General features: G+C 55.7%; 8 protein-coding genes across 8 annotated transcripts in view; 6 read left to right on the forward strand and 2 right to left on the reverse strand.

Moving 5' to 3' along the window:
• The window catches only part of PTSG_05757 (aquaporin), a gene marked incomplete at its 3' end in the record, with an annotated part of 3952 nt that extends 1013 nt beyond the window's left edge, over window positions 1-2939 (forward strand). The window contains exons 2-10 of the mRNA XM_004993570.1: window positions 589-644; window positions 1034-1074; window positions 1187-1286; window positions 1504-1573; window positions 1721-1853; window positions 2059-2121; window positions 2348-2440; window positions 2572-2624; window positions 2780-2939. Coding sequence (XP_004993627.1) covers window positions 589-644; window positions 1034-1074; window positions 1187-1286; window positions 1504-1573; window positions 1721-1853; window positions 2059-2121; window positions 2348-2440; window positions 2572-2624; window positions 2780-2939 — 769 coding nt within the window. The remainder of the gene's footprint in view (window positions 1-588; window positions 645-1033; window positions 1075-1186; window positions 1287-1503; window positions 1574-1720; window positions 1854-2058; window positions 2122-2347; window positions 2441-2571; window positions 2625-2779) is intronic.
• A 306-nt stretch (window positions 2940-3245) lies between these two features.
• On the forward strand, window positions 3246-4982 carry PTSG_05758 (uncharacterized protein). The gene is made up of 4 exons (XM_004993571.1): window positions 3246-3525; window positions 3757-3956; window positions 4162-4305; window positions 4569-4982. Exons 1-4 carry the CDS (start codon window positions 3512-3514, stop codon window positions 4637-4639), a joined length of 429 nt encoding a protein of 142 aa, XP_004993628.1. The 5' UTR covers window positions 3246-3511; the 3' UTR covers window positions 4640-4982.
• Window positions 4540-6578, reverse strand: PTSG_05759 (uncharacterized protein). Its single transcript, XM_004993572.1, has 6 exons — window positions 6404-6578; window positions 6161-6277; window positions 5816-5909; window positions 5522-5606; window positions 5097-5244; window positions 4540-4924 (listed from the first exon to the last, which is right to left on the reverse strand). The coding sequence occupies exons 1-6, from the start codon at window positions 6524-6526 to the stop codon at window positions 4802-4804; spliced, it is 690 nt and encodes a 229-aa protein (XP_004993629.1). The 5' UTR covers window positions 6527-6578; the 3' UTR covers window positions 4540-4801.
• PTSG_12356 (uncharacterized protein) lies at window positions 6547-8596 on the forward strand. The gene is made up of 5 exons (XM_004993573.1): window positions 6547-6813; window positions 7099-7221; window positions 7636-7667; window positions 7903-8112; window positions 8412-8596. The coding sequence occupies exons 1-5, from the start codon at window positions 6655-6657 to the stop codon at window positions 8476-8478; spliced, it is 591 nt and encodes a 196-aa protein (XP_004993630.1). The 5' UTR covers window positions 6547-6654; the 3' UTR covers window positions 8479-8596.
• On the forward strand, window positions 8568-11011 carry PTSG_12357 (uncharacterized protein). Its single transcript, XM_004993574.1, has 6 exons — window positions 8568-8615; window positions 9108-9254; window positions 9469-9582; window positions 9817-9988; window positions 10257-10406; window positions 10687-11011. Exons 1-6 carry the CDS (start codon window positions 8613-8615, stop codon window positions 10737-10739), a joined length of 639 nt encoding a protein of 212 aa, XP_004993631.1. The 5' UTR covers window positions 8568-8612; the 3' UTR covers window positions 10740-11011.
• A 156-nt stretch (window positions 11012-11167) lies between these two features.
• PTSG_05762 (uncharacterized protein) lies at window positions 11168-12750 on the forward strand. The gene is made up of 2 exons (XM_004993575.1): window positions 11168-11475; window positions 11766-12750. The coding sequence occupies exons 1-2, from the start codon at window positions 11197-11199 to the stop codon at window positions 12684-12686; spliced, it is 1200 nt and encodes a 399-aa protein (XP_004993632.1). The 5' UTR covers window positions 11168-11196; the 3' UTR covers window positions 12687-12750.
• Window positions 12751-13271: 521 nt separating this feature from the next.
• Window positions 13272-17953, reverse strand: PTSG_05763 (uncharacterized protein). Its single transcript, XM_004993576.1, has 11 exons — window positions 17505-17953; window positions 16763-17240; window positions 16318-16468; window positions 16099-16162; window positions 15832-15909; window positions 15475-15576; window positions 15096-15186; window positions 14676-14794; window positions 14326-14421; window positions 13899-14016; window positions 13272-13635 (listed from the first exon to the last, which is right to left on the reverse strand). The coding sequence occupies exons 1-11, from the start codon at window positions 17736-17738 to the stop codon at window positions 13346-13348; spliced, it is 1821 nt and encodes a 606-aa protein (XP_004993633.1). The 5' UTR covers window positions 17739-17953; the 3' UTR covers window positions 13272-13345.
• PTSG_05764 (uncharacterized protein) overlaps window positions 17948-20000 on the forward strand; it is a 2519-nt gene continuing 466 nt past the window's right edge. The window contains exons 1-8 of the mRNA XM_004993577.1: window positions 17948-18147; window positions 18255-18325; window positions 18536-18620; window positions 18767-18877; window positions 19129-19207; window positions 19354-19463; window positions 19688-19777; window positions 19957-20000. The exon at window positions 19957-20000 is cut by the window's right edge and continues 466 nt beyond it. Coding sequence (XP_004993634.1) covers window positions 18103-18147; window positions 18255-18325; window positions 18536-18620; window positions 18767-18877; window positions 19129-19207; window positions 19354-19463; window positions 19688-19777; window positions 19957-20000 — 635 coding nt within the window. The 5' untranslated portion in view covers window positions 17948-18102. The remainder of the gene's footprint in view (window positions 18148-18254; window positions 18326-18535; window positions 18621-18766; window positions 18878-19128; window positions 19208-19353; window positions 19464-19687; window positions 19778-19956) is intronic.

Genomic DNA, 20000 nt, shown 5'->3' on the forward strand with positions numbered 1-20000 from the left:
GCATGTCGAGTGGTCCGAGAGATAGTATTTCGTGATTGCTTTATTAATGCATCCCTGGCTGGGTAGCGAGAGTGCTCGTTTAGTCGGGGCGGCACGGTCTTGAATGTGATGTGAACTTGGACTCGAATATCCCATTTATGTGTAGGTGAAGGGTGGTGACAAAACTCACGGGGGATATCCCCTCCGCTCAAACATAAACATAGCACGTTATATAACATTGTGGTACCATCGCTCAGCCCTCATTAATTGTGGGGATGGGCACCGCTCGTTGCAAAGAACCCCTGGTTTGTACACTACCCACAACACACACACACACACACACACACACACACACACACACACACACACACACACACACACACACACACACACACACACACACACACACACACACACACACACACAAACACGCATGTGCTCAGCACAAACAAAAAGATTGTTGTTGTTGCGTTCGCCGCCTACGCTTCGTGTGTTTTCTCTGCCCCCTTCCTTTCTTTCTCCATTTCCCCCATTCCCACACGCACATCCCCACTGCACTCCGCGACATCCCTCTCTTCTTCCCCGCGTCTCCCCCTCGCCCATGCCAAGCTCCATGATGGTGAACGAGAACACGTACCTGCTCCCGCCCCCGGCCGCGTCGCGAGGTATGCCAGCCACCCACCACCACCACCCTTGGGCAAGCCGCTGGCTGGTGTTTGCTGGCCGATATGCATGACGTCAGTGCGTTAGACTGTTTTGGCTTGGTGACAGGCTAGCCTGCACAACACGGCCGTGCGAGAGAGTGTGCGTGCGTGTGCTCTCCACTGCTCCTCGCCCTTCCTGGCTTCCCCTTCTGTCTGCCCTCCTGGTTTCCCTCTTCGCTACCTGTGCCAGCCCGCGCGGAGGTTGTGCTGTGTGGTCCCTCGTAAGTACGGGCCGGTGTGTTGGTCCTCAGCCAGCTGTGCGCTCACTGTACCCTGCCCCTCCTGCCCCTCCTGCCCCTCCTTCTCCTTGGCTGCAACCATGACCGCGATCGTATCTCCCTTTGAACAAGGCGACGATGAGCCTCAGTGGCCTCTCTACAAGAAGTGCATCGTAAGTCGACATTGTTTGGTGACGAGCGGGCTTGCAACCGGCCACGTGTCTTGTTGTACCTGAGCGCTACGTTTGCTTACGGCGGTGTGCCATTGAATACTGCGCTGTGCAGGCGGAGTTCTTTGCCACGCTTCTCTTCGTGTTCATTGGCTGCGGCGCCATCCAAACCGTTGACTACGAGGAAGGCCAGAAGATCCAGCTCAACCCACAGAGTACGCTGCGCATGGGCATGTTGGCTGAGGTCATTTTGTTGTTGCTGCTGCGACATGACGTCCAAGCATCGCTCTGTGGCTGAGGGCCCCGCCCGATTGCGCTGCATCGCACACACACACACACACACACACACACACACACACACACACACACACACACACACACACGCTCACCATGCCATTCTTCTGTGCCGCCGCTGCCCTTACCGTGCTGCAGCTGTTCTGACAATTGCCCTTGCCCACGGTCTTGCCATCTTTGCCCTCGTTGCTGCCACGGCAAAGATTAGGTAATGCAGGCATGTCCACTGCCTGAGAGGGTGTGATGTGACGAGCGTCCCTACGCTTGCACAAACACAATGATGTTCACACACACACACACGCGCGCGCGCACTTACTGGCTGGCTTACGCTTCTGCTCTGTCTTGATTGTTTCAGCGGAGGCCACATCAACCCTGCCGTGTCGCTGGGCATCTTCCTGGCCGACCACAAGACCTTCACCGCTAAGCACCTCGCTGCATATGTTGTATCACAGATCTCTGGCGCCATTGCTGGTGCCGCCATTCTCCTGGTATGCCACCCTGCGTCTACACGTGTGTCTGTGCGTGTGTGTCTGCGTGTCTGTGTGTCTGTGTGTGTGTGTGTGTGCGTGCGTGCGTTGATTGCTTGCGTCTTGAAGAAGCTGTTGGCACGTCGCTGTTGCCACTCCTTTTGAGTTACATGCGCTCGTTCTGAATTGGACTCACCTCGTGGTGTGCTGTTTGCGATGGCAACAGGGGGTGTATCCGCTGCACTACCTCCGCAACACCAACTTTGGCGCACACCAGCTCTCCCCCGCGGTGTGTGTGTGTGTGTGTGTGTGTGTGTGTGTGTGTGTGTGTGTGTGTGTGTGTGTGTGTGTGTGTGTGTGTGTGTGTGTGTGTGTGTGTGTGTGTGTGCTGTGGCGTGCGTTGCGTGGGCTCGATCACACTTTCTCTTCCAAACTCACCGTTGACTGTGACACGATGGCACTTGTGCCGACGTGCGGTGTCTGGGTTTGCCGGCTGGATGTGGTTGTGTTTGCAGTTTACTGTTGGCAACGGCGTCCTGCTTGAGGCCATCTTGACAATGCTGCTCGTGCTCGTCGTGCTCCGCACCGCCGTCGATCGCGTTGGCCAGGTGCGCCGCATGCGAGAGTGTGTATGTGTGTGTGTGTGTTTGTGCTTGTGGGCTGCCGATTGATTTGCAGTTCTGAATGCTCCGCTTCTCATCTCCAGCGCTCATCATGTGTTCGCTTGCTTGGTTGACAGAGCTTTGCACCCCTTGCTATCGGCATCGTTGTCACCATCGATCACCTTGTTGGGTACGCAAGCTGCGTGGATGCTTGTGGGGGATCATGCTTGCGCATCCGTTGCTGTACCTTCTTGTGGTTGCACTGCCCGTGCTTCTGAACCACATCTCTTCCCTCACACAGCGTTCGCACAATCCCGCTCACCCCCCCCCCCCCTTCTCATCTAGCGTGCCTGTGACTGGCGCGAGCATGAACCCTGCGCGGTCGTTTGGCCCTGCGCTCCTCGGCAATGCCTGGACCAACCACTGGATCTACTGGGTTGGCCCCTCCGTTGGCGCCGTCGTCGCTGCCTTCCTCTACTTCGTTCTCCTGCGCACCCGTGTGTAGACCGCGCGTGGTGTGGGCCAGTATGGCGCCTCGTTTCACAACCCTGTCGTGTGTGGCTGCGAATGTAGCTGCTTGTATTGTTGTCATCAGGTCTCCGGCGAACCCCTTGCAGAACACACGTGTGAACGATCTACTTGCACCTCTCCCCTTCCATTCCTTTGTTCCGCCCCACCCCCTGCACTTTCTTTGGTTTGCTCCCCTGCCCTTCCGCTAGACATCCCTTCTATCTCTGTGTGTTTTGTTTGTTCTTTGGTTTGTTCTCTTGCCTCTCCGTATGGCGGGAAAATCAAAACTACACAGAGATGATGCAAACACACACAATGAATCAGACGTTTGTGCGAAATCTCAATCAACTTCCCGTCAGCACGCGGATATGAAACAAAAGAAGCAAGCATGCTTACAGCGTGCGAGAGGAGAAAGGGCGGGAAGTGAACTGGGATTCACACGTCGTGCTGTGTGCTGGGGAGTGCGATGTGTTGTTTGTCTGTTTGTCATTTACACGACGCCCACGCCCAGCCAAACAAGCACGCAGCCAGGGCAAGCCTCGCAAGCACCGAAGACATTTCCTCTGAATGATCAACATGAGGTGTGTGTGTGTGTGTGTGTGTGTGTGTGTGTGTGTGTGTGTGTGTGTGTGTGTGTGTGTGTGTGTGTGTGTGTGTGGTGATCCGCTCTGCATTGTGCCCCTTGGGCCCATGTAGTCTATTATGCAGTGCAGTCCCTCAGTCCGCATCCTTTAGCATTGTCGTAGGCCTGTACCTGTACATTCATGTCGACATCATCTGTTCTTGTTTCCCTGTTTACCCCTGTGTTAAAGCCACGCTACGCCCGAGCACAGCATCAGCGACAGCACGCACGATACTGTGGTTGTTAGTGCTTCGTGCAACAGCAAGCTGGATGACAGCGGCGCCTTTCCCCAAGACAGTACTTGCCAGGCGCTAATCCAGGAACTGAAAGATGTGGTGTACGGGTACAACCAGTTCCAGGAAGCGAGCGTCTGCAGGCTGATGAGAGAAGGTGCGCACACTGCTGTTCAACAATCACCAAGAAGCAAGAGCCCTGGTCTCTTATCAGTGCAGACGGAATCACAGAATTATGCACACAACACCTCAGCCATCCCTCTCCCACCTCCAACGCCTCCCTGGTGCTCTGACGCTTGTGCCTTTCACCGCTAATGCCATTCGCCCCCCCCCCCCAACAAATACGCAACCGAACGCGGCAGTGTCCGACGCCAAGAGCGAGCTGCTGCAGGCCTGGACGCGCGCCCTTGACGCGGCAAACGAAAACCTCGAGGCCATGATAGCGACGGAAAGGGAAGCCTTCAACAGCCGCGTCTCCCTCGCCAAAGACCTGGTTCACGCCTTACGTGAGTGTAGCGTGGTGCAGCTCGCATTCGTGCTTGTGCAGCCATCTCCACTGTCACACGCACGTCTTGTTGGTTGTTGTTGTTGTTGCATGGTTGTTTACTGCGCCTGGCACAGCAATGCAAGGTAATGTGATGATCTCCTAACAGCGAGCTAACCCATCACACACACACACACACGCACGCAAACACACACACAAACACATGTATACGTATGTCTGCTGCTGCTGCTGCTGCTGCTGCTGCTGCTGCTGCTGCTGCTGCAGAGCAAGAGGAAGCCAAGATCCGAGAGTTCAAGGCCAAGTTCCCAAACCTCCTTCTCTCCTCTCAGCACTGACACAACACGACAGCGAAAGCCGAAAGCAAACATCAACAAGTCAAGCTGCCCACCTGGCCCATTGGCTTGAGTTCTGTCACATACATCATTGCACACCATGTCATCGATCCCATAGCCTGTGCCCCAGCTGTTCTTTGCCCCTCACCCACCCCCCTCTGTTGCCTACTCTGATAGTTTCTTCATTTGATTCGAGGGCACGTGGCGGAGCGGGGCGTGGTCGTCTTGCAAGTGAACAACACTGTTCCACGTCTCGAGATGCCAACCATGAGTGGGGTGCCACGTGAACTGTTATTGGTTGTTGTTGTTGGTGGTTTGAACATGAGTACACAGCGCACAAAGCCAACCAGGCGTCAAGCAAACTGCAACAGACAGACAGACACCCACAGACAGACACCCACACCTCCCCACACATGGACAGACAGACACACCCCACCCCGAGGCCCCCCCCCACACGTACCTCGTTTATACTAGCGTTGGAGATGGCGAACCGTCGTGGGCGACCAAACGGCAGCTGCAGAATGTGTGTCAATGCCACGTTTAGAGCGCCACCATGCGTGACAACCAGCACCGTCTCCCCTTGGTGGTTTGCAGCAATGCGGTCCAGACTGAAGGCAATCCCGTGAACCATGCAAGCGTACGCGTGTGAGAGCAGTGGATTGATTCACGGGTGACGCAGTTACCCGCTGTCTTTGCAGTACTGCACCAACACCAAATTCCATGCACATACATACATGCACGCACACCCACCCACCCACACGCACACACACACACGCACACGCACACACACACACATGCACGCACACACACACACGCACACGCACACATACACACACACACGCGCACACACAGACACACCAGCACGCCCGCCCGCATGTGCCTCACGCTGTAGTGACGCGTCCTGCAAACTCCGCGAGGGATTCTCCGCCCTCAAGTTCAAAGTCTGGCTCTCCCATGCTGCCAATAACCTCTTCAGCCACAGTGAAGCGACATATACGTGCAACAAGGGGTCATGCGAGTGTGTGAGTTCAAGCGAGTGAGTGAGGGTGTGACAGGACCGAAGCGCACATGTTTTGAAGATGTTGGATGCAAGGGCACAGCTGAGCAGTGCCACCCATGCCTGCGTCACAACAACGAGTGGGATCGGCGGTGTGGCAGTAGAACAAGTCACCGCCGTACCTGGGAAATGGAGAGCGCATTCCATTCGCGTGTGCCCTTCCAAGATGCCCAAGCACCGCTCACGGAGCGCGGGATCCCGCACAATATTATCTGCCTGAACGGATGAGAGGGGGTAGTAGGGTTGTTGCACGCTAGTGAGGGAATGGGATGGGTAGGACTGAACGATGGGAGCGGGGAGGGAAAGAGTGGGCAAGCTGGCACGGGCGAGTGTGCGTGCGCCGTGACAGCACTTATGCACAGAGGTGGGGAGGGAGAGGCACAACAGGAAGAAGGAGAGCGACACAGACAGACAGACAGACATAGGCAGACAGACATAGACAGACATACACAGGCACACGTACGTACAGAGAAGGTGGGGTGAATGTCTGTGATGTGTCGGGCGGTGTCGTGTGCTCGTTTGAGGTCTGACGAGTACACTGCATGCACATGTCGATCCTGTAGCGCCCTGGCAACACACATGGCCTGCAAGTGGACGCAAGAGGGGAGCGAAGTGTTGAGGACGCTTGCCAGGAGGACAAGCAATACCAAGAAGACAACCATCAAAGCCGACACACAGACACAGACACAGACACAGACACAGACACACACCTGCTGCTTGCCCTTTTCATTGAGATCCACATCGCGATGTCCTTGTAGCCGCCGCTCCACGTTCCATGTTGTCTCCCCGTGCCGCACCAAGATCAACCTCGTCTCCTCCTCAGCCATCATCATCGCTGTGCTGCGTCGTTGGTGCGCCGTTTTTGTGCCACTTCTTCGCTTTTGCTCCAACCCACCAACAAGCGAGTCCAGCCAATCCTGCGCACTCCTCGCTCGCTCGCTCGCTTGCTTGCCCGTGCGTGATGCAGCAAGGATCTTCGCCCCGTCTGACGCGGCAAGCAGCGCCGTCGACGCCGGCGTCGGTGCTCGCTGCTGTGCTACTGCTGCCCTCCATGCTTGTGGTGATTGTGCCCTACGTCATCCTGCGCACGGGCTTTGGATACCGCGTCCCCGACGAGAATGTGCGTTGGCGAGGCCATGTGTATGTGTGTGTAGGTGTGCTGATGTGCATGCGTTTGCGAGGGTGTGTGCTTGCCTGTGTGTGTGCCTGTGTGTGTGTGTGTGCCTGTGTGTGCCTGTGTGTGTGCCTGTGTGTGTGCGCATGTGTGTATGAGGGCTTCTTGAAAGTTAACAGCGCAAACGACATGCGTACACACACACACGCACACACGCGCACACTGATGCTGTTTCTGGCTGGCCATCGGTCCTTTCTCATGCTGTGTTCACATCAACACCGACACAACCAGGTGACGACCTTTCGCTTCTTTGGCCTGCTGCCATTAGCTGCTGGCGCGTTTATGTGCTTATGGGCGTTCTGGGATCTGCTTATCCACGGCGGCGGCAAGCTGCCCATCTTTAGGCTTACGCAGGTGCGTGCATTCGCTGCACAGAGGAGAGGGACAAGGTGTGCGAGGCAGTGATTGGTTGCACACAGTTTATTCTCATGGCTATGGCGTGGGCAACACATGCTTTCGTAATGCAAGTGCGTGTGTGCGTATGCGTGTGTGAGTATGCGTGCATGTATGCGAGAGAGAGGGGGGGGGAAGAGTGTGTGCGGGTGCGTGAGAGAGAGAGAGTGTGTGTGTGTGTGCGTGTGTGGGTGAGAGAGAGAGAGAGAGAGAGAGTGTGTGTGTGTGTGTGTGTGTGTGTCTGTGTGGGTGGGTGAGAGAGAAGGAAAGAGAATAGTAGTGTGCGTATGTGTGTGTGCACTTTACGTGGTTTGTTCACTCCTTCCAGTCACTCACCCGCATGTGGACCAACACTTGTTGTTAATGCACACCCAGCTTCCCAACGGATCAGAGACTCAGGTGTTTAGGTGAGACCCGTGCACATGCATGTGCGTGCGTGCGTGTGGGCCTTTGACGTGGGTAGTGCACATGTGGGCCGACCCGCTTGCTTGAATTGTCACACACACACACACACACACAGCCGATCCGTTTCTGTGGCGTGTAGCTTGCAACTCATCTCATGTACACACACACACACACACACACACACACACACACACACACACACACACACACACACACACACACTGCATGGCTTGCCAGGGGCGTGTTTCGGTACACACGAAATCCGGTGTATGCAGGGGTGTGTTTGACGTTATTTGGACAAGCTGTGTACTTTGTCAGTGGGACGCTGTTCTTCTTCACCCTGCTGTGCTTTGTCGCACTGCATCTCCTTGTGGTGGTGCACGAGGAGCCCTTGTACCGCGCCCTCTACCAGGAGGCCTACTCGGAATACTGCCGCCGCGTTCCAAGGTGACGACGCATGACAGCGCGCGTTTGCTTTGGTTCTTTCTCGGAGAGTGGCCATTCGTGCCTCCTGTTCTTGCCGTGCACAAACAAGTGTTCACACGAACCACGGCCATCACAACTTTGTGCATCGTGGCGTGGTGTGCTTCTTCTTCATCATCGTCATGTCATCATGGTCATCATGATGTACATTGACACGCACACACACACCCACACACGCACACACACACACACACACTCTCTCACACGCACACACGCACACATACACACACACACACACTCACACACTCACACTGCCAATGCAGGTGGAAGCCGGAGTGGGATAAGGTGTTGGCCGAGGAGAACATCGGCCGCGATGGCCTGCCGCGTTGAACATGATCGTTCCGACAGCATAAATAATAGACCAGTCACAGTGGTGGATACGACCCTGTGGTGTACAACTCGCTGTGTGGACTTTTAACGAAAGATTTCCCCTGACCATCGTCCACGGAACACCATCAGCCAAGATGGTGAGGGCAGTGGCGGGTGGCTGATGAATGAATGCGAACGTGTGCGCGCAGTGGCGCTTGCAGAAGAGAAGCACGCCATATGGGTTGTGCGTGGATGGGTGTGGGTCTGAAAGAGGGGTGCTGCTTGTTAACGGTGCTTGTAGAGCATACATCGCTGTGTGTAAGCGTGCATACGACCGTTGTTGGCTGACAGCGCGAGCACGTTGCACGTAGCACGTTGCACAGCATCGACAAACAGTGATGCCAAGCGCTAGTGTCATTGGTGGTTGTTGGATGAAGCAGGGTGGTGTACATGGATGGTTGCAGTGTGCGCCCGGTGCCTGAAATCTGCTTTGTCGCAGCGCAAGTGACAAAGCAGACAGACAGACAGACAGACACAGACACACAGACACAGACACACACAGACACACACAGACAGACACACACAGACAGACAGACACGCAGACTCACTCTCTGTTGCTGTCTTGATATGTTGCCTTCCAATGTATGCAGCCGCCCGGAAAGAGCAACAAGATCCTCAAGTACATGAACTACCGCATGCGGGTCACCACAGAGGATGGCCGCATGTTGGTGGGTACCTTCATGGCATACGACAAGCACATGAACATGGTCTTGTCAGACTGCGAGGAGTTCAGAACGGTACGACTTGACAATGGGTGCATGTGCGCGCGCGTGTGTGTGAGTGCTGTTGGGTGTTTGTTCCACGGATCGCTGGCTCTGGTCGCATGCTCTGTGCGTTTGCTGTTTGATTGTCGCAGTAGACGTTGCTGACTCACACGCCCTTCGCCCTGTCCATCAAACTTTTCATGCACATCAACCGTCATTGTCTTGCACCAACGATCACCACCTCCAGGTGAAGGCAAAGAAGGGTACAGATGAGCAAACACAGAAGCGCGCATTGGGCTTTATCCTGCTGCGAGGCGAGAACGTCGTCTCAATGGCAGTGGAGGGCCCTCCTCCACAGGAGGTGCGTTGCGTTCGTGTGAGCTGGCATCATGATCTTGGCTGCCCAACTTCTTGGAACCTTCTTCTTGTTATCTGCGTGTGTGTTGTTTGTGTGTGTATGTGTGTGTATGTGTGTGTGCGTGTGTTGTGTGTTGTGTGTTTCTGTCTATCTGTACATTTCTCTGCTTGTCTGTTTGTTGGTGATCATACTCACTCGACGTACGCATAACCCCGCGTGCTTGTGTCCCATCATCAGGAGAAGCGCACCGTTAAGGTTGCTGCCCCAGGCCCCGGTGTTGGCCGCGCAGCTGGCCGCGGTATTGTCACACAGATCAACGCACCGCCTGTCGGTCTCGCTGGGCCTGCTCGCGGTGTTGGTGGTCCCGCCCCATCAAACATGATGCCCCAACAAAGCGCGCCACCACCAGGTGTGTGTTGGTGTACATGTGTATGTGTGTGTGTGTATGCTGGTGTGTGGGTGTGTTGGTCCTGCGTACGAGCGTGGAATGGCGTGGTTCAGTGGTAATATGTGCGTGCTGTTGTTCTGCCAACCGTTGCCCTGCAACTTGCCACCCATCTCAAACACGTCACTGACAAGTATCGATCATCCCCTGTTCACTTTACCCCCTCGCCTCTTCTCGCCCCTAACTCCCCCTTACTTCTCTGCTGTTTGCCACCGTGTGTGTCCACCTGCAGGTGCGCGTCCGCCCATGCCGCCGCCGCCTGGTATGGGTGGTCCACCCGGCATGCGACCCATGGGTGGTCCACCAGGCATGCCCCGCGGACCCCCACCTCGCCCGGGCATGGGCATGCCCCCAGGCTTCAGGCCCGGAATGCCCCCACCAAGTACGCAGTTGCCTTGTGTGTGTGTGTGTGTGTGTGTGTGTGTGTGTGTGTGTGTGTGTGTGTGTGTGTGTGTGTGTGTGTGTGTGTGTGTGTGTGTGTGTGTGTCTGCGTTTGTTTGCGTTTACTGTGTTTGTGTGTGTGCATTTGTTTGCGTTTACACATGCATGCGTGTTTGTTTGTTTGTGTGTGTGTGTGTGTTGATGTGGTTGCTCGCCGCTGTCACAGTTCTCATACCTTCTTGTTTGCCGCTGCTCCTTCCACCCACCCATCGTTTGGTCAGACATGCCCTTCCGTCCTCCCCCAGGCTTTGGCCGTGGCATGCCGCCCCAGTAGTCTCGTCCTGTCTGTGCCTGTTGTGTTGTGTGGCTGTGGTCGTTGATTTCGCTGTCTCCTCTGTCTGCCTTGTTCGCGGCAGACAACCTTGGTCCCATCTTGTGTGAATGTTGCTGTGCATGTGGATCCGTTGTTACGTGTAGATTGGCGCTGAGTGCAAAGAGGGCGAATGTGCGCGCGCGTATGTGTGTGTGTGCGTGCGCGCGTATGTGTGTGTGTGTGTGTGTGTGGGTGTGTGGGTGTGTGGGTGTGTGGGTGTGCGTGTCCATTTCTGAGCGCCACGTCGTGCGTGGGCGCCAAGTGACCTTTGCCGTCGAGTTGTGTGATGTGTGATGATGATGATGTGATCTGCCATTGTGATGTGTGATGCACCAGTGAACGAACCAATTATGCAACACTCAGGTCAGGTCGTATCGTGTGTTGTAACATGACAACAACAACACGGAGAAGACAAGAGATGTCCAGTGCGTGGCACAAGTCCTACAACGTCATTTTCAGTGTGTGTGCAAAAAGCACGTGTGTGCACGACGTGATGAGCGTTGTTGGAAAGGCTCGCACAGAGCTGGCTGCGCAGCTTGAGGCTGAGTTGCGGCAGCTTCCGCCCAAGGCCACAGCCCTGTCGTGTCCGCACGCCACGCCGATTGAGCAAGGGGACGATGTTGAGTCGGAAGACCACCACAAGCAGCTGCGAGCCTGCTTGCCCTGCATCCTCACCGACTATCCTCTCGCCACAAAGGTGTGTGTGTTTGTTTGTGTGTGTGCGTGTGCGTACGTGTGTATGCGTGTGTATGTGCGTGTGTATGTGTATGTGTGTGTATGTGCGTGTGTATGTGTGTATGTGTGCATATACACACATATGTTAGTGTGTATGTGTATGCATGTGTGTGTGTATGTGTATGAGTGTGTGTGTGTGCGTGAGTTGTTCCACACCCATCCCTCCCCAGCGCTCCCCCCTCCTCACAAGCACCGTACGTCATCATCGCTTGCTTGTGGTTATCCTGTCATCCACGCTTGTCTTCATTGCAGATGGTGTACCTGCTGCGATATGACGACGATAGCGTTCGCACCTCTGCGCACGATGCTGCCAGTGGCACGTACATCAGCGCAGTGCCTCCCAACAAGGATTTGATGCGGCCGTGCATGCTCACATTCTATCGCCCCGCGGACGAGACGATGGCGCCAGCCCTAGCAGAACACGAGGAGGAGGAGGAGGAGCAGCAGCAGCAGCAACAGCAGCAAGAGCAGGAACAGTTGGAAGCGCAACAGCAGGAGCAGCAACAGCAGCAACAGGGGCAGCAGGCGCCTGGCGGCGAACAGATGCTTTCACAACAACCAGTCCACACACAATCCAGCCCACTCTTCACGGTGGAGCACTTCCATCTCGACCAGCCCAACTTGGTCACAGCCCTGCCTCGCGGATATGTGCCAGCGCTACAGCGCCTTGCCCAGCAGCACAGCCTGGAGTGTGCACCTGGCGCACAGTGCCATCTGTGGCTTCACCCGCCCCACACGGCGTTTGGCACTCCGAGAAAGGCTGCTGCTGTCGCTGGCAGCGGCAAGTACACGCTGGGCCGGCTGCGGCAAGAGCATGCAGACCTCATCAACCGCAGGTGGACATATGGGGGCACACCTGCATCGCTCCGCTTCATCCAGCACCTCATTGACACGTTCCACACGGCTGCTGCCTTTGCCGCCGACGGCACACCCGTGTGCTGGGCGCTGCAGCAGCCGTACGGAGCCATTGGTATGGTGCACACGGAGCCTGAGCACCGGCGACAGGGGCTGGCGAGTGCAGTGGCGCTGATGTTGGCTGAGCAGATTGAGGCGGGCGGCCAGCTTGCGTATGCGTACATCACCGATGAGAATGCATCATCCCAGGCCATGTTCACCGCACTTGGCTTCAGACAGACAAGCGCCACAGACTGGTGGCACGTGCGGCCCACGTAATGCCTGTGTGTGTTGTGTGTGCTGTGTGTGCTGTGTGTGTTGTGTGTGTTGTGTGTGTTGTGTGTGTGTGTGTGTGTGTGTGTGTGTGTGTGTGTGTGTGTGTGTGTGTGTGTGTTCTCTCTCTCTGTGTGCATGCAGTGCGTGCGTTTGCAAGTAAGGTTGGACCCACTCGTGCCCTGGCTTGCTGTCCTGTCGTGGCTGGTTGACACTTCCTTCCCCACAAGCACCACCATCCACCCCAGCCGTCTCTCCTCTCGCGCTCCCCCTCCCTCTTAGATTGGCTATCAATAGCGTGTTCACTTAAGGCAGGGCAAGCACAAGTAAATGAAATGCAGTCGTGCAGTGTGGGATTCAGTGAAGCCACAGCTGAAGAGCGTGCACATCAACAATAATGATCAAAAGCACACAGGGCAAGATGGGAGTGGGGCGTCGTTGTTGTGGCTATGGTTGACGTGTAACAGTGGAAGAGGCAGGACGACAAGAAGGCTAGGAACCACCGAAGAACACTCAACCCAGCAAAGCGCAGAATAAAGGAAAGGAAAGCCAGCCACAACCAAACACAGACAGACAGACAGACAGACAGACAGACAGACAGACAGACAGACACACACACACACACACACACACACACGCTACCTCCTCCTGGACACGCCGATGCATCACTCCATGTCGTTGCCGGCTGCCTCACATCCCATCAGATGCAGGTCCTCCAGCGAACGCATTTCATCCGGCGTGACGTAATGCGTACCCAACCACCGCGTGGAGCAGCACTCCTTTCCTTCTTTGGCTGTTGGACAATACTTCCAGTACCAGTTGTTCGGGTCGTCTGATTTGCGCGCGCTGCGCTCTGCGTCCAAACCAAGCGCGATAAACAGGTTACGCCCCTCTGCATCCAGCGACTCGACGGCCGGAACGCCAATCCGCTTCATGGAGATGCCAAGTTCCATGTCTGTGTTCAGGAAAGGCCGGGGGAGAGCGGGGGGGGAGGGGGAGGAAGATGGGATGGGTAATATGGTGTGTTGAAGTAGACCACAAATAGGGTGCTGGGCGGGTGACAGGGGGCACTTGTTTCGGGGGGATGATGTCAAACACCGTTGACGGCACACACACACACACACACACACACACACACAGACACAGACAGACAGACACACACAGAGACACACACACACACACACACACATTCTCTCTCGCTTTCTCTGTGAAGCGCACCGTCTGCGAAGGTGTTCCAGTCATTGAAGATTGGTTTGCCTTGCGACACGGCCCGGCCCAGCTTTCGCAACGCACCGCGGCTGAGGATGGTGCCAGAGCCGCCGCTGTAGAACGGCACCTGGTGGATAGAGACGCAGAAGAGGAAAGGGGGTGGGGTCGTGGTGGGGCAGAGTGAAGACCAACGGGCAAGGGATTGTTAGTGTTGGAGGACGTGTTTGAAAAGGTTAGTGTTGAGCAAGTGAGCAGGTCATAGTCATGGTCAGCTGCGTGATAGGCCATGGGTGGATGATAATCAAGAAGGTAGAGAGCATGGCAGCATGTCACCATCATGGTGTCGACATTGGTTCACACGTGCACAAGGGGGGGGGGGGGATGGATCAAGCGCGCCGGGAGTGAGGCAGTTCACAGCAGCGCGGCGCCAGCTCACCCGCTTCTCGTTGAAGTGCCCGAGAAAATATCGCCCAAAGTAGTGCAGGTCTTCCGGTGACTTGTCGTCCAGAAACTCACGAAGGTTGTCCATCATCTGCCATGCGCACACGTGGCGTGAGGTGTGTGTGTGTATGGGATGGGTGAGGTTGGGAGGTGAGGGAATGATGATGATATGATGCAAACAGTGCAGGTGCTCTGTACTGCTTGGGGGGGGGGGCGAAGAACGCATTCATCGGAATACAGACGAAGAGACGGCTCAATGAGTTCTCACTCACACATCCACCCCATATCCGCCGAACATATTCACACACACACGCACACACACGCACATGGCACGGGCTCGCGTACCATGAAAGTGTCGTCGTCACCGCGGATGAACCAGTCGTAGCCGTTGAGCTCTCGTCGGTACGCGCGGATCCATGCCTGCTTCGACTTGGCCCACAGCATGTCCCTCGACTCCTCTTGGTCTGGGTTCAACAAGGGTCAACACGTGACAGGAGGACAGCAGGAGGAGGTGCAGCGATGCATGGTGCGTAGGAGGAAGGGGAAAGAAGACGAAGACCACAAGACATGGTGGAAGGAAGACAATGGAATGAGCAAATGCAAAGCAGAGAAGGAAAGGAGAACAAAACAAAGAAGCATCGCGCTCGCGCGACACTTGCATGCTTGCATGCAGCTTTGATTGCAGCATACACAGACACAGACACAGACACAGACACAGACACAGACACACACACGCAACCAAACAAAACCACACGGATGGCCTACCGAGACGGGCAATCCACACATCCAGGCCGGGGTGCCGCTTCGTAGTGACAAAGACGAGCTTATCACAGTGACGTGCCCACGTGTCGCGAACCTAAACACACACACACACACACACACACACACACACACACACACACACACACACACACACACACACACACACGCACACACACACACACACGCACACACACACACACACAAGCAAATTGGAAGTTGACGCGTGAGCGTGGAAGCAATGCACAGCACGATTGCAGCTTCTAACGTCCACACATTGGCATGGGAGAGGGCCACAGGTGCGCTGTTCCAAGGTACAACCACAGCAGAGCAGCGACAGAGCGGTGGGGACAAACAAAGGGGCGACATGCGAGTGGTCCCGCACCGTGACGGCCTTTGTGTCGTGGTTCTTTGGGTTGGTCATGATCCAGCAGAAGATCTTGCCGCCTTTGCCATTCATGGTTTCGTAATTGTACATGGGGCGGGCCTGCGTGCAAGCACAGAGCGTGTGAGGAAGGCATGAGTGCGGGCGAAGCATGCCAAGAGCACATGGCGCAGCTGCAACTCATGGCAGTTGGTGGACGGTCCGTCTTTGACATGAAGCATGAAGCATGAAGGCATGTCACGTGTGCAGAAACACAGTTACGCCAGCACACAGACACACGAACAGACGCACAGACACAGACAGACCCACATGTTTTGCATGTTAGATTTACTGGCCATTCTCTGCACTTGCGCTCACCTTTGGTTGCTTCTTGCTGATGGCCACTTCTGTGACGGTGCGGGGTGTGTCATGAAACAATGCATTGAAGTGCATGGCCTGTCCAAACAGCACATAAAGGACAACACACGAGGCACGAGACCCCGTGGGTGCGTGTGAGGGAGGTATGAAAGAGAGGTGAGGGGGTTGGAGTACATCTTGGCTCAGAGGTGTTGGTTGGGCTGTGCATGTGAGTGAGTGTGTGTGTGTGTGTGTGTGTGTGTGTGCATGCAAATCTTTTCATGTTACCTGCAGGCACCGGTGCTGGCCGCATTCGTGGAGCCGAACACTGGCCACGTCGTCGCCAAAGGGGCTGCGGAAGAGTGGCGAAGGGGGGAAGGAGACACATGAAATGACAGCGTGAACTGTGGCGTTTCCGCACCCAGGAAAGCGATATGCACGCCACAACACGCAACAACATGCCACAGACACAGACGCACGCACACACGCATGCACACAAACACACACCTTGGTGCTGTGAGGCACAAGCTGGTGCCGACAAGCTGCACAGATCCGGTGAGGTTCCAGGCATACTCCTTTGCAGGGAGAAAATCAAACTTCTGGCCTTTTGCTTTGTCATCACAAGGCTGCACCCTCAAAATGCCGCCTTTCTCCACGCCTGTCAGAGCAGCATGTGCCATTGATAGCATGAATGCACAAGCCGGAGCGATCACAGCAGAATGCAATCCAAACGAACCACGCAGCACGAGTCACAGCACGGGGGCAAACGCATGACGGACATGCCCACATACACAGACACAGATACAGACACAGGCACACACGCACAGACAGACAGACAGATAGACAGACACGCACAGACAGATAGCTAGACACACACGCACACACACACACACACACACACACACACACACACACACACACACACAGCATTCACAGACCCACACACCCTTACCAGTTGCATCGATGCACCAGTTCTCGCTGGTTTGGATCTGCTGGTGTGCGGTGTACTTCCAAATCTGCTTGGGCTGCTTGCGGTTGCAGAAGTAGACGATGAGGCGCTCTGGGTCGTAGCCGTCAACGCAGTCCATGTTGCGGGTGATGCGGATTTGCCCTGGCCGCATGGGCTGACCGAGGTCGTAGAACTGGTCGCGATCGTCATCAGCACTACCAGCCTCTTCGTCAGCACTGTCGCCGCCCTCCTCGGCTGCGGCGGGCGGCAGGCCTTCTTCCTTGTGGATGCGCTGGCTGATGAGCTTGTGCAGCTGGTGCAGTAGTTGGTTTGTGTCAATCTCACCATGCTCACCAAGCGGTTCACCAAAGCTGCTGTGCACGCCAGGCCGCGAGTGCGACATGTTTTGCGACTGCATGCGATTGAGGATGGTGCGGCTCAGCGTCTCCGCCCGCTCCAAGCTTTCCAGCGTGCGGTCCAGCTGTGCCGTGTGTGTTGTATTGTGTGTGTTGTGTTGCATGTGTTGTATGTGTGTGTGTATGTGTGTGTGGAAGTGAGCACTGGCCACTCATTCACGCATGCATGCATGTAGTTGTTGTTGAGCAAGGAAGCAAGGAAGCAAGGAAGCAAGCAAGCATGCATGCTGCTGACGAGTGCACCGTACAAAACAAACCAGCATCACCAACAAAAGCAACGCGAACCAACAACAACAGCAGCCAACTATCTAAGTGTGGTAACAACGCACCCTTGTTTCGAGCTCGGAGACTTGGGACTGTGCACGGTCGAGGCGAACGGGAGCCAAGGCACCTGCCCCGGCAGCGGCGAGAGTGATGGTGTCATCGCGCTCTCGCAACGATGCACCGCCCTGCGCTGCAGACAGGGATGCTGTTGGTGGATACACTGACCATCGGCCCAGTGTTACCAGCAGCACCACCAAGCAACCGCCAGTCAACACAACCAGCCACCTGTTGTTGAGCATCCTCTGTGGTCGTCAGTTCTTGGGTGTTGGGCCAGCAGAGCGACGAGGGAGAAGTGATGATCACACCGCGATCTCTGCTGCAGCACGTTGGCTGTCTGCTGGGTGTGGCTGGCTAGAATGCTTCGAATACCGTTGCAGTGCTGTTGCTTTTGTGCTTGCAGGCAGCCCGCTGGCTGGCCAAAAAATTTCGGCGCATTCGACACCACAAACAGCAGTGCCGCGAACTGCAAATTCGCGTTCGGCGCGGCAGCGGCCTCCGCTGTTGGCGCACTCCGTCGCCATTTCTTCCAACAACCAACGACAGCACTCACAGCAAGCGAGCGAGCGAGTCAGCACTGTCGCAGAGCACCTCCAGCAGCTAGCCATGTCACACGGCGAAGAGTGGTTCAACGAGATGGCGTCCACTTGGGTGAGGCACCGGTGTCGTGGTTGTGCTTGGGCTTCTTGCTGTTACTGCACAACAACTTACTTTCTTTCGCAGGCTCATGCACACTTTGATTCTCTGATGGATTGCAGGATGCCAAGCCCGAGATCGTCGCCAACACGAAGAACGTCCATGCACAGATCATCAAGCACCTCGAAGAGCGGTTCGTGCTCATGTTGGCATGTGTGTGTATGTCTGTGTATTTGTGTTTGTATTTGTGTGTGTGTGCGCGCGTATGTGTGTGTGTTTGTTTTTGTGTGTGTGGCACATGTGCCCTCATGCATACACACACGCGCTCGCTCACACGCACATCCCCCCACAATACCTCCACGCATGCACCCCCGCGCTCACGCACGTACATGCAATGCATTAGTGGTCAGAGCCTGTCCTCGATGGACGTCATGGAGGTTGGCAGCGGCACAGGCCTGCTCTCCACCCTGCTCGCCAAGGACTCCAAGGTCAGTAGCCCTCACGGTGCACAACAGCAAACAAGCTGCGCGCCATGAGTAAACATACGTACCAACCAACTAAACTAACTGCAGCGCTAACTCAGCCGACCGTCATCTTCGCTCGCTCTCACTACACCCCTTGCTGCCGGTAACAGAGCCTGCTGGCCGTGGACACGTCGGAGAAGATGCTGGAGCGCCTCATGGACAAGGTCAAGGAGTCCAACCTGGGCAACGTCTCCACCCTGAACGAGCCGCTCGTCTCCGTGGTCGGTCGATGTTGCCGCGCGTGTGTGTGCTTGTCTGCTTGTGTGCTTGCCTATGCGTGCTTGTGGTTTTGCTTGCGTGCTTGCCTGTGTGTGCTTGTGGTTGTGCTTGTGTGCTTGCGTGTGTATGTATGTGTGTGTGTGTGCCTGTGTGGACCATAAGGCTTCTCTCTTATGTTGACCTGAGATCGGCTGGTTGGTTGATGGCATTGGCGCACTGCTCGTTTCCTCTGCATTTCGTGCTGCTGCTTCAGGACCAGCTTGGTGGGCGCACATTTGATCTCATCGTGATGTGCCTCACCCTTCACCACGTCGACGACATCCAAGGCCTGAGTGCGTTCATCTGCTCTTCTTGTGACATTTGTAGTGTGATCTTGCACATGCAACGCATGCCACACCACACTTCCATGTCATGACAGCCAATAGTTGGTCCACAACTCACACCTCTTAAATTCACGACCACCATTGCGTGCAAACAGCCAAGACCATCAGCGCTGCGCTCAACAAGGGCGGCCAGTTTCTTGTGTTTGACTTTGAGAAGTTCGCTGGATCCAAGTCCTTCCACCAAATGACCGACGAGCAGCTCAAGGTCTCGCAGTCGCAATGGTGGTGGTGGTGGTGGTGGTGGTGGTGGTGGTGGTGGTGGTGGTGGTGGTGGTTCGAGTTGTATGGTGGTGGTGACGGGTTGGCATCAGATGGCGGTGGTGACGTGATGTGCGCTTGCATGTGTACACCACAACAACCACTTGTGTGTGTGTGTGTGTGTGCGTGTGTGTTGTTCTCACATCGTTGAATCGTTGACTGCTGGTACAGGCGGCTGGCGTCTATCACGATCAAGGCTTTGATGCAAGCGACTTTGAGGCCCTGTTTGGCCAGGCCAACCTCAAGTGCATCCACGCACAGGTCAGAGTGCGCGCGTGCATGCGTGCGTGCGTGCGTGCGTGCGTGCGTGGAATCACCAACACGGTGATTGCCATCCTCGTCGCATTTCGTGTTGTCCCGTTGCATGATCGTTGATCGTTTCCCGCTCGCTGTTCATCTTCTCACGTCACCACTGGCCACACACCCGCTCGTTCCCGCAGAGCCACTTCCGGATGACCATGCCCGATAACATGCCCAAGCCTGG

The sequence above is a fragment of the Salpingoeca rosetta genome, assembly GCF_000188695.1.
Source record: "Salpingoeca rosetta unplaced genomic scaffold supercont1.13, whole genome shotgun sequence".
Lineage (NCBI taxonomy): Eukaryota > Choanoflagellata > Craspedida > Salpingoecidae > Salpingoeca > Salpingoeca rosetta.

Bases quoted from the DNA above. Each gene is read 5' to 3' on its own strand.
- PTSG_05758 (XM_004993571.1), top strand. The intron at 3,957-4,161 runs GTGCGCACACTG...CGAACGCGGCAG, and splicing joins CTGCAGGCTGATGAGAGAAG to TGTCCGACGCCAAGAGCGAG. The intron at 4,306-4,568 runs GTGAGTGTAGCG...CTGCTGCTGCAG, and splicing joins AGACCTGGTTCACGCCTTAC to AGCAAGAGGAAGCCAAGATC.
- PTSG_05759 (XM_004993572.1), bottom strand. From the start codon at position 6,526: ATGATGATGGCTGAGGAGGAGACGAGGTTGATCTTGGTGCGGCACGGG. The intron at 5,607-5,815 runs GTACGGCGGTGA...CTGTGGCTGAAG, and splicing joins ATGCGCTCTCCATTTCCCAG to AGGTTATTGGCAGCATGGGA. The intron at 4,925-5,096 runs GTACGTGTGGGG...AACCAATAACAG, and splicing joins CCAACGCTAGTATAAACGAG to TTCACGTGGCACCCCACTCA.
- PTSG_12356 (XM_004993573.1), top strand. From the start codon at position 6,655: ATGCAGCAAGGATCTTCGCCCCGTCTGACGCGGCAAGCAGCGCCGTCG. The intron at 7,668-7,902 runs GTGAGACCCGTG...ATGGCTTGCCAG, and splicing joins TCAGAGACTCAGGTGTTTAG to GGGCGTGTTTCGGTACACAC. The intron at 8,113-8,411 runs GTGACGACGCAT...CTGCCAATGCAG, and splicing joins TACTGCCGCCGCGTTCCAAG to GTGGAAGCCGGAGTGGGATA.
- PTSG_12357 (XM_004993574.1), top strand. The intron at 9,255-9,468 runs GTACGACTTGAC...CACCACCTCCAG, and splicing joins ACTGCGAGGAGTTCAGAACG to GTGAAGGCAAAGAAGGGTAC. The intron at 10,407-10,686 runs GTACGCAGTTGC...TCGTTTGGTCAG, and splicing joins GCCCGGAATGCCCCCACCAA to ACATGCCCTTCCGTCCTCCC.
- PTSG_05762 (XM_004993575.1), top strand. From the start codon at position 11,197: ATGTCCAGTGCGTGGCACAAGTCCTACAACGTCATTTTCAGTGTGTGT. The intron at 11,476-11,765 runs GTGTGTGTGTTT...TCTTCATTGCAG, and splicing joins ACTATCCTCTCGCCACAAAG to ATGGTGTACCTGCTGCGATA.
- PTSG_05763 (XM_004993576.1), bottom strand. From the start codon at position 17,738: ATGCTCAACAACAGGTGGCTGGTTGTGTTGACTGGCGGTTGCTTGGTG. The intron at 16,469-16,762 runs GTAAGGGTGTGT...CTGCTCTGACAG, and splicing joins CTGGTGCATCGATGCAACTG to GCGTGGAGAAAGGCGGCATT. The intron at 14,017-14,325 runs GTGAGCTGGCGC...TCTATCCACCAG, and splicing joins GGCACTTCAACGAGAAGCGG to GTGCCGTTCTACAGCGGCGG.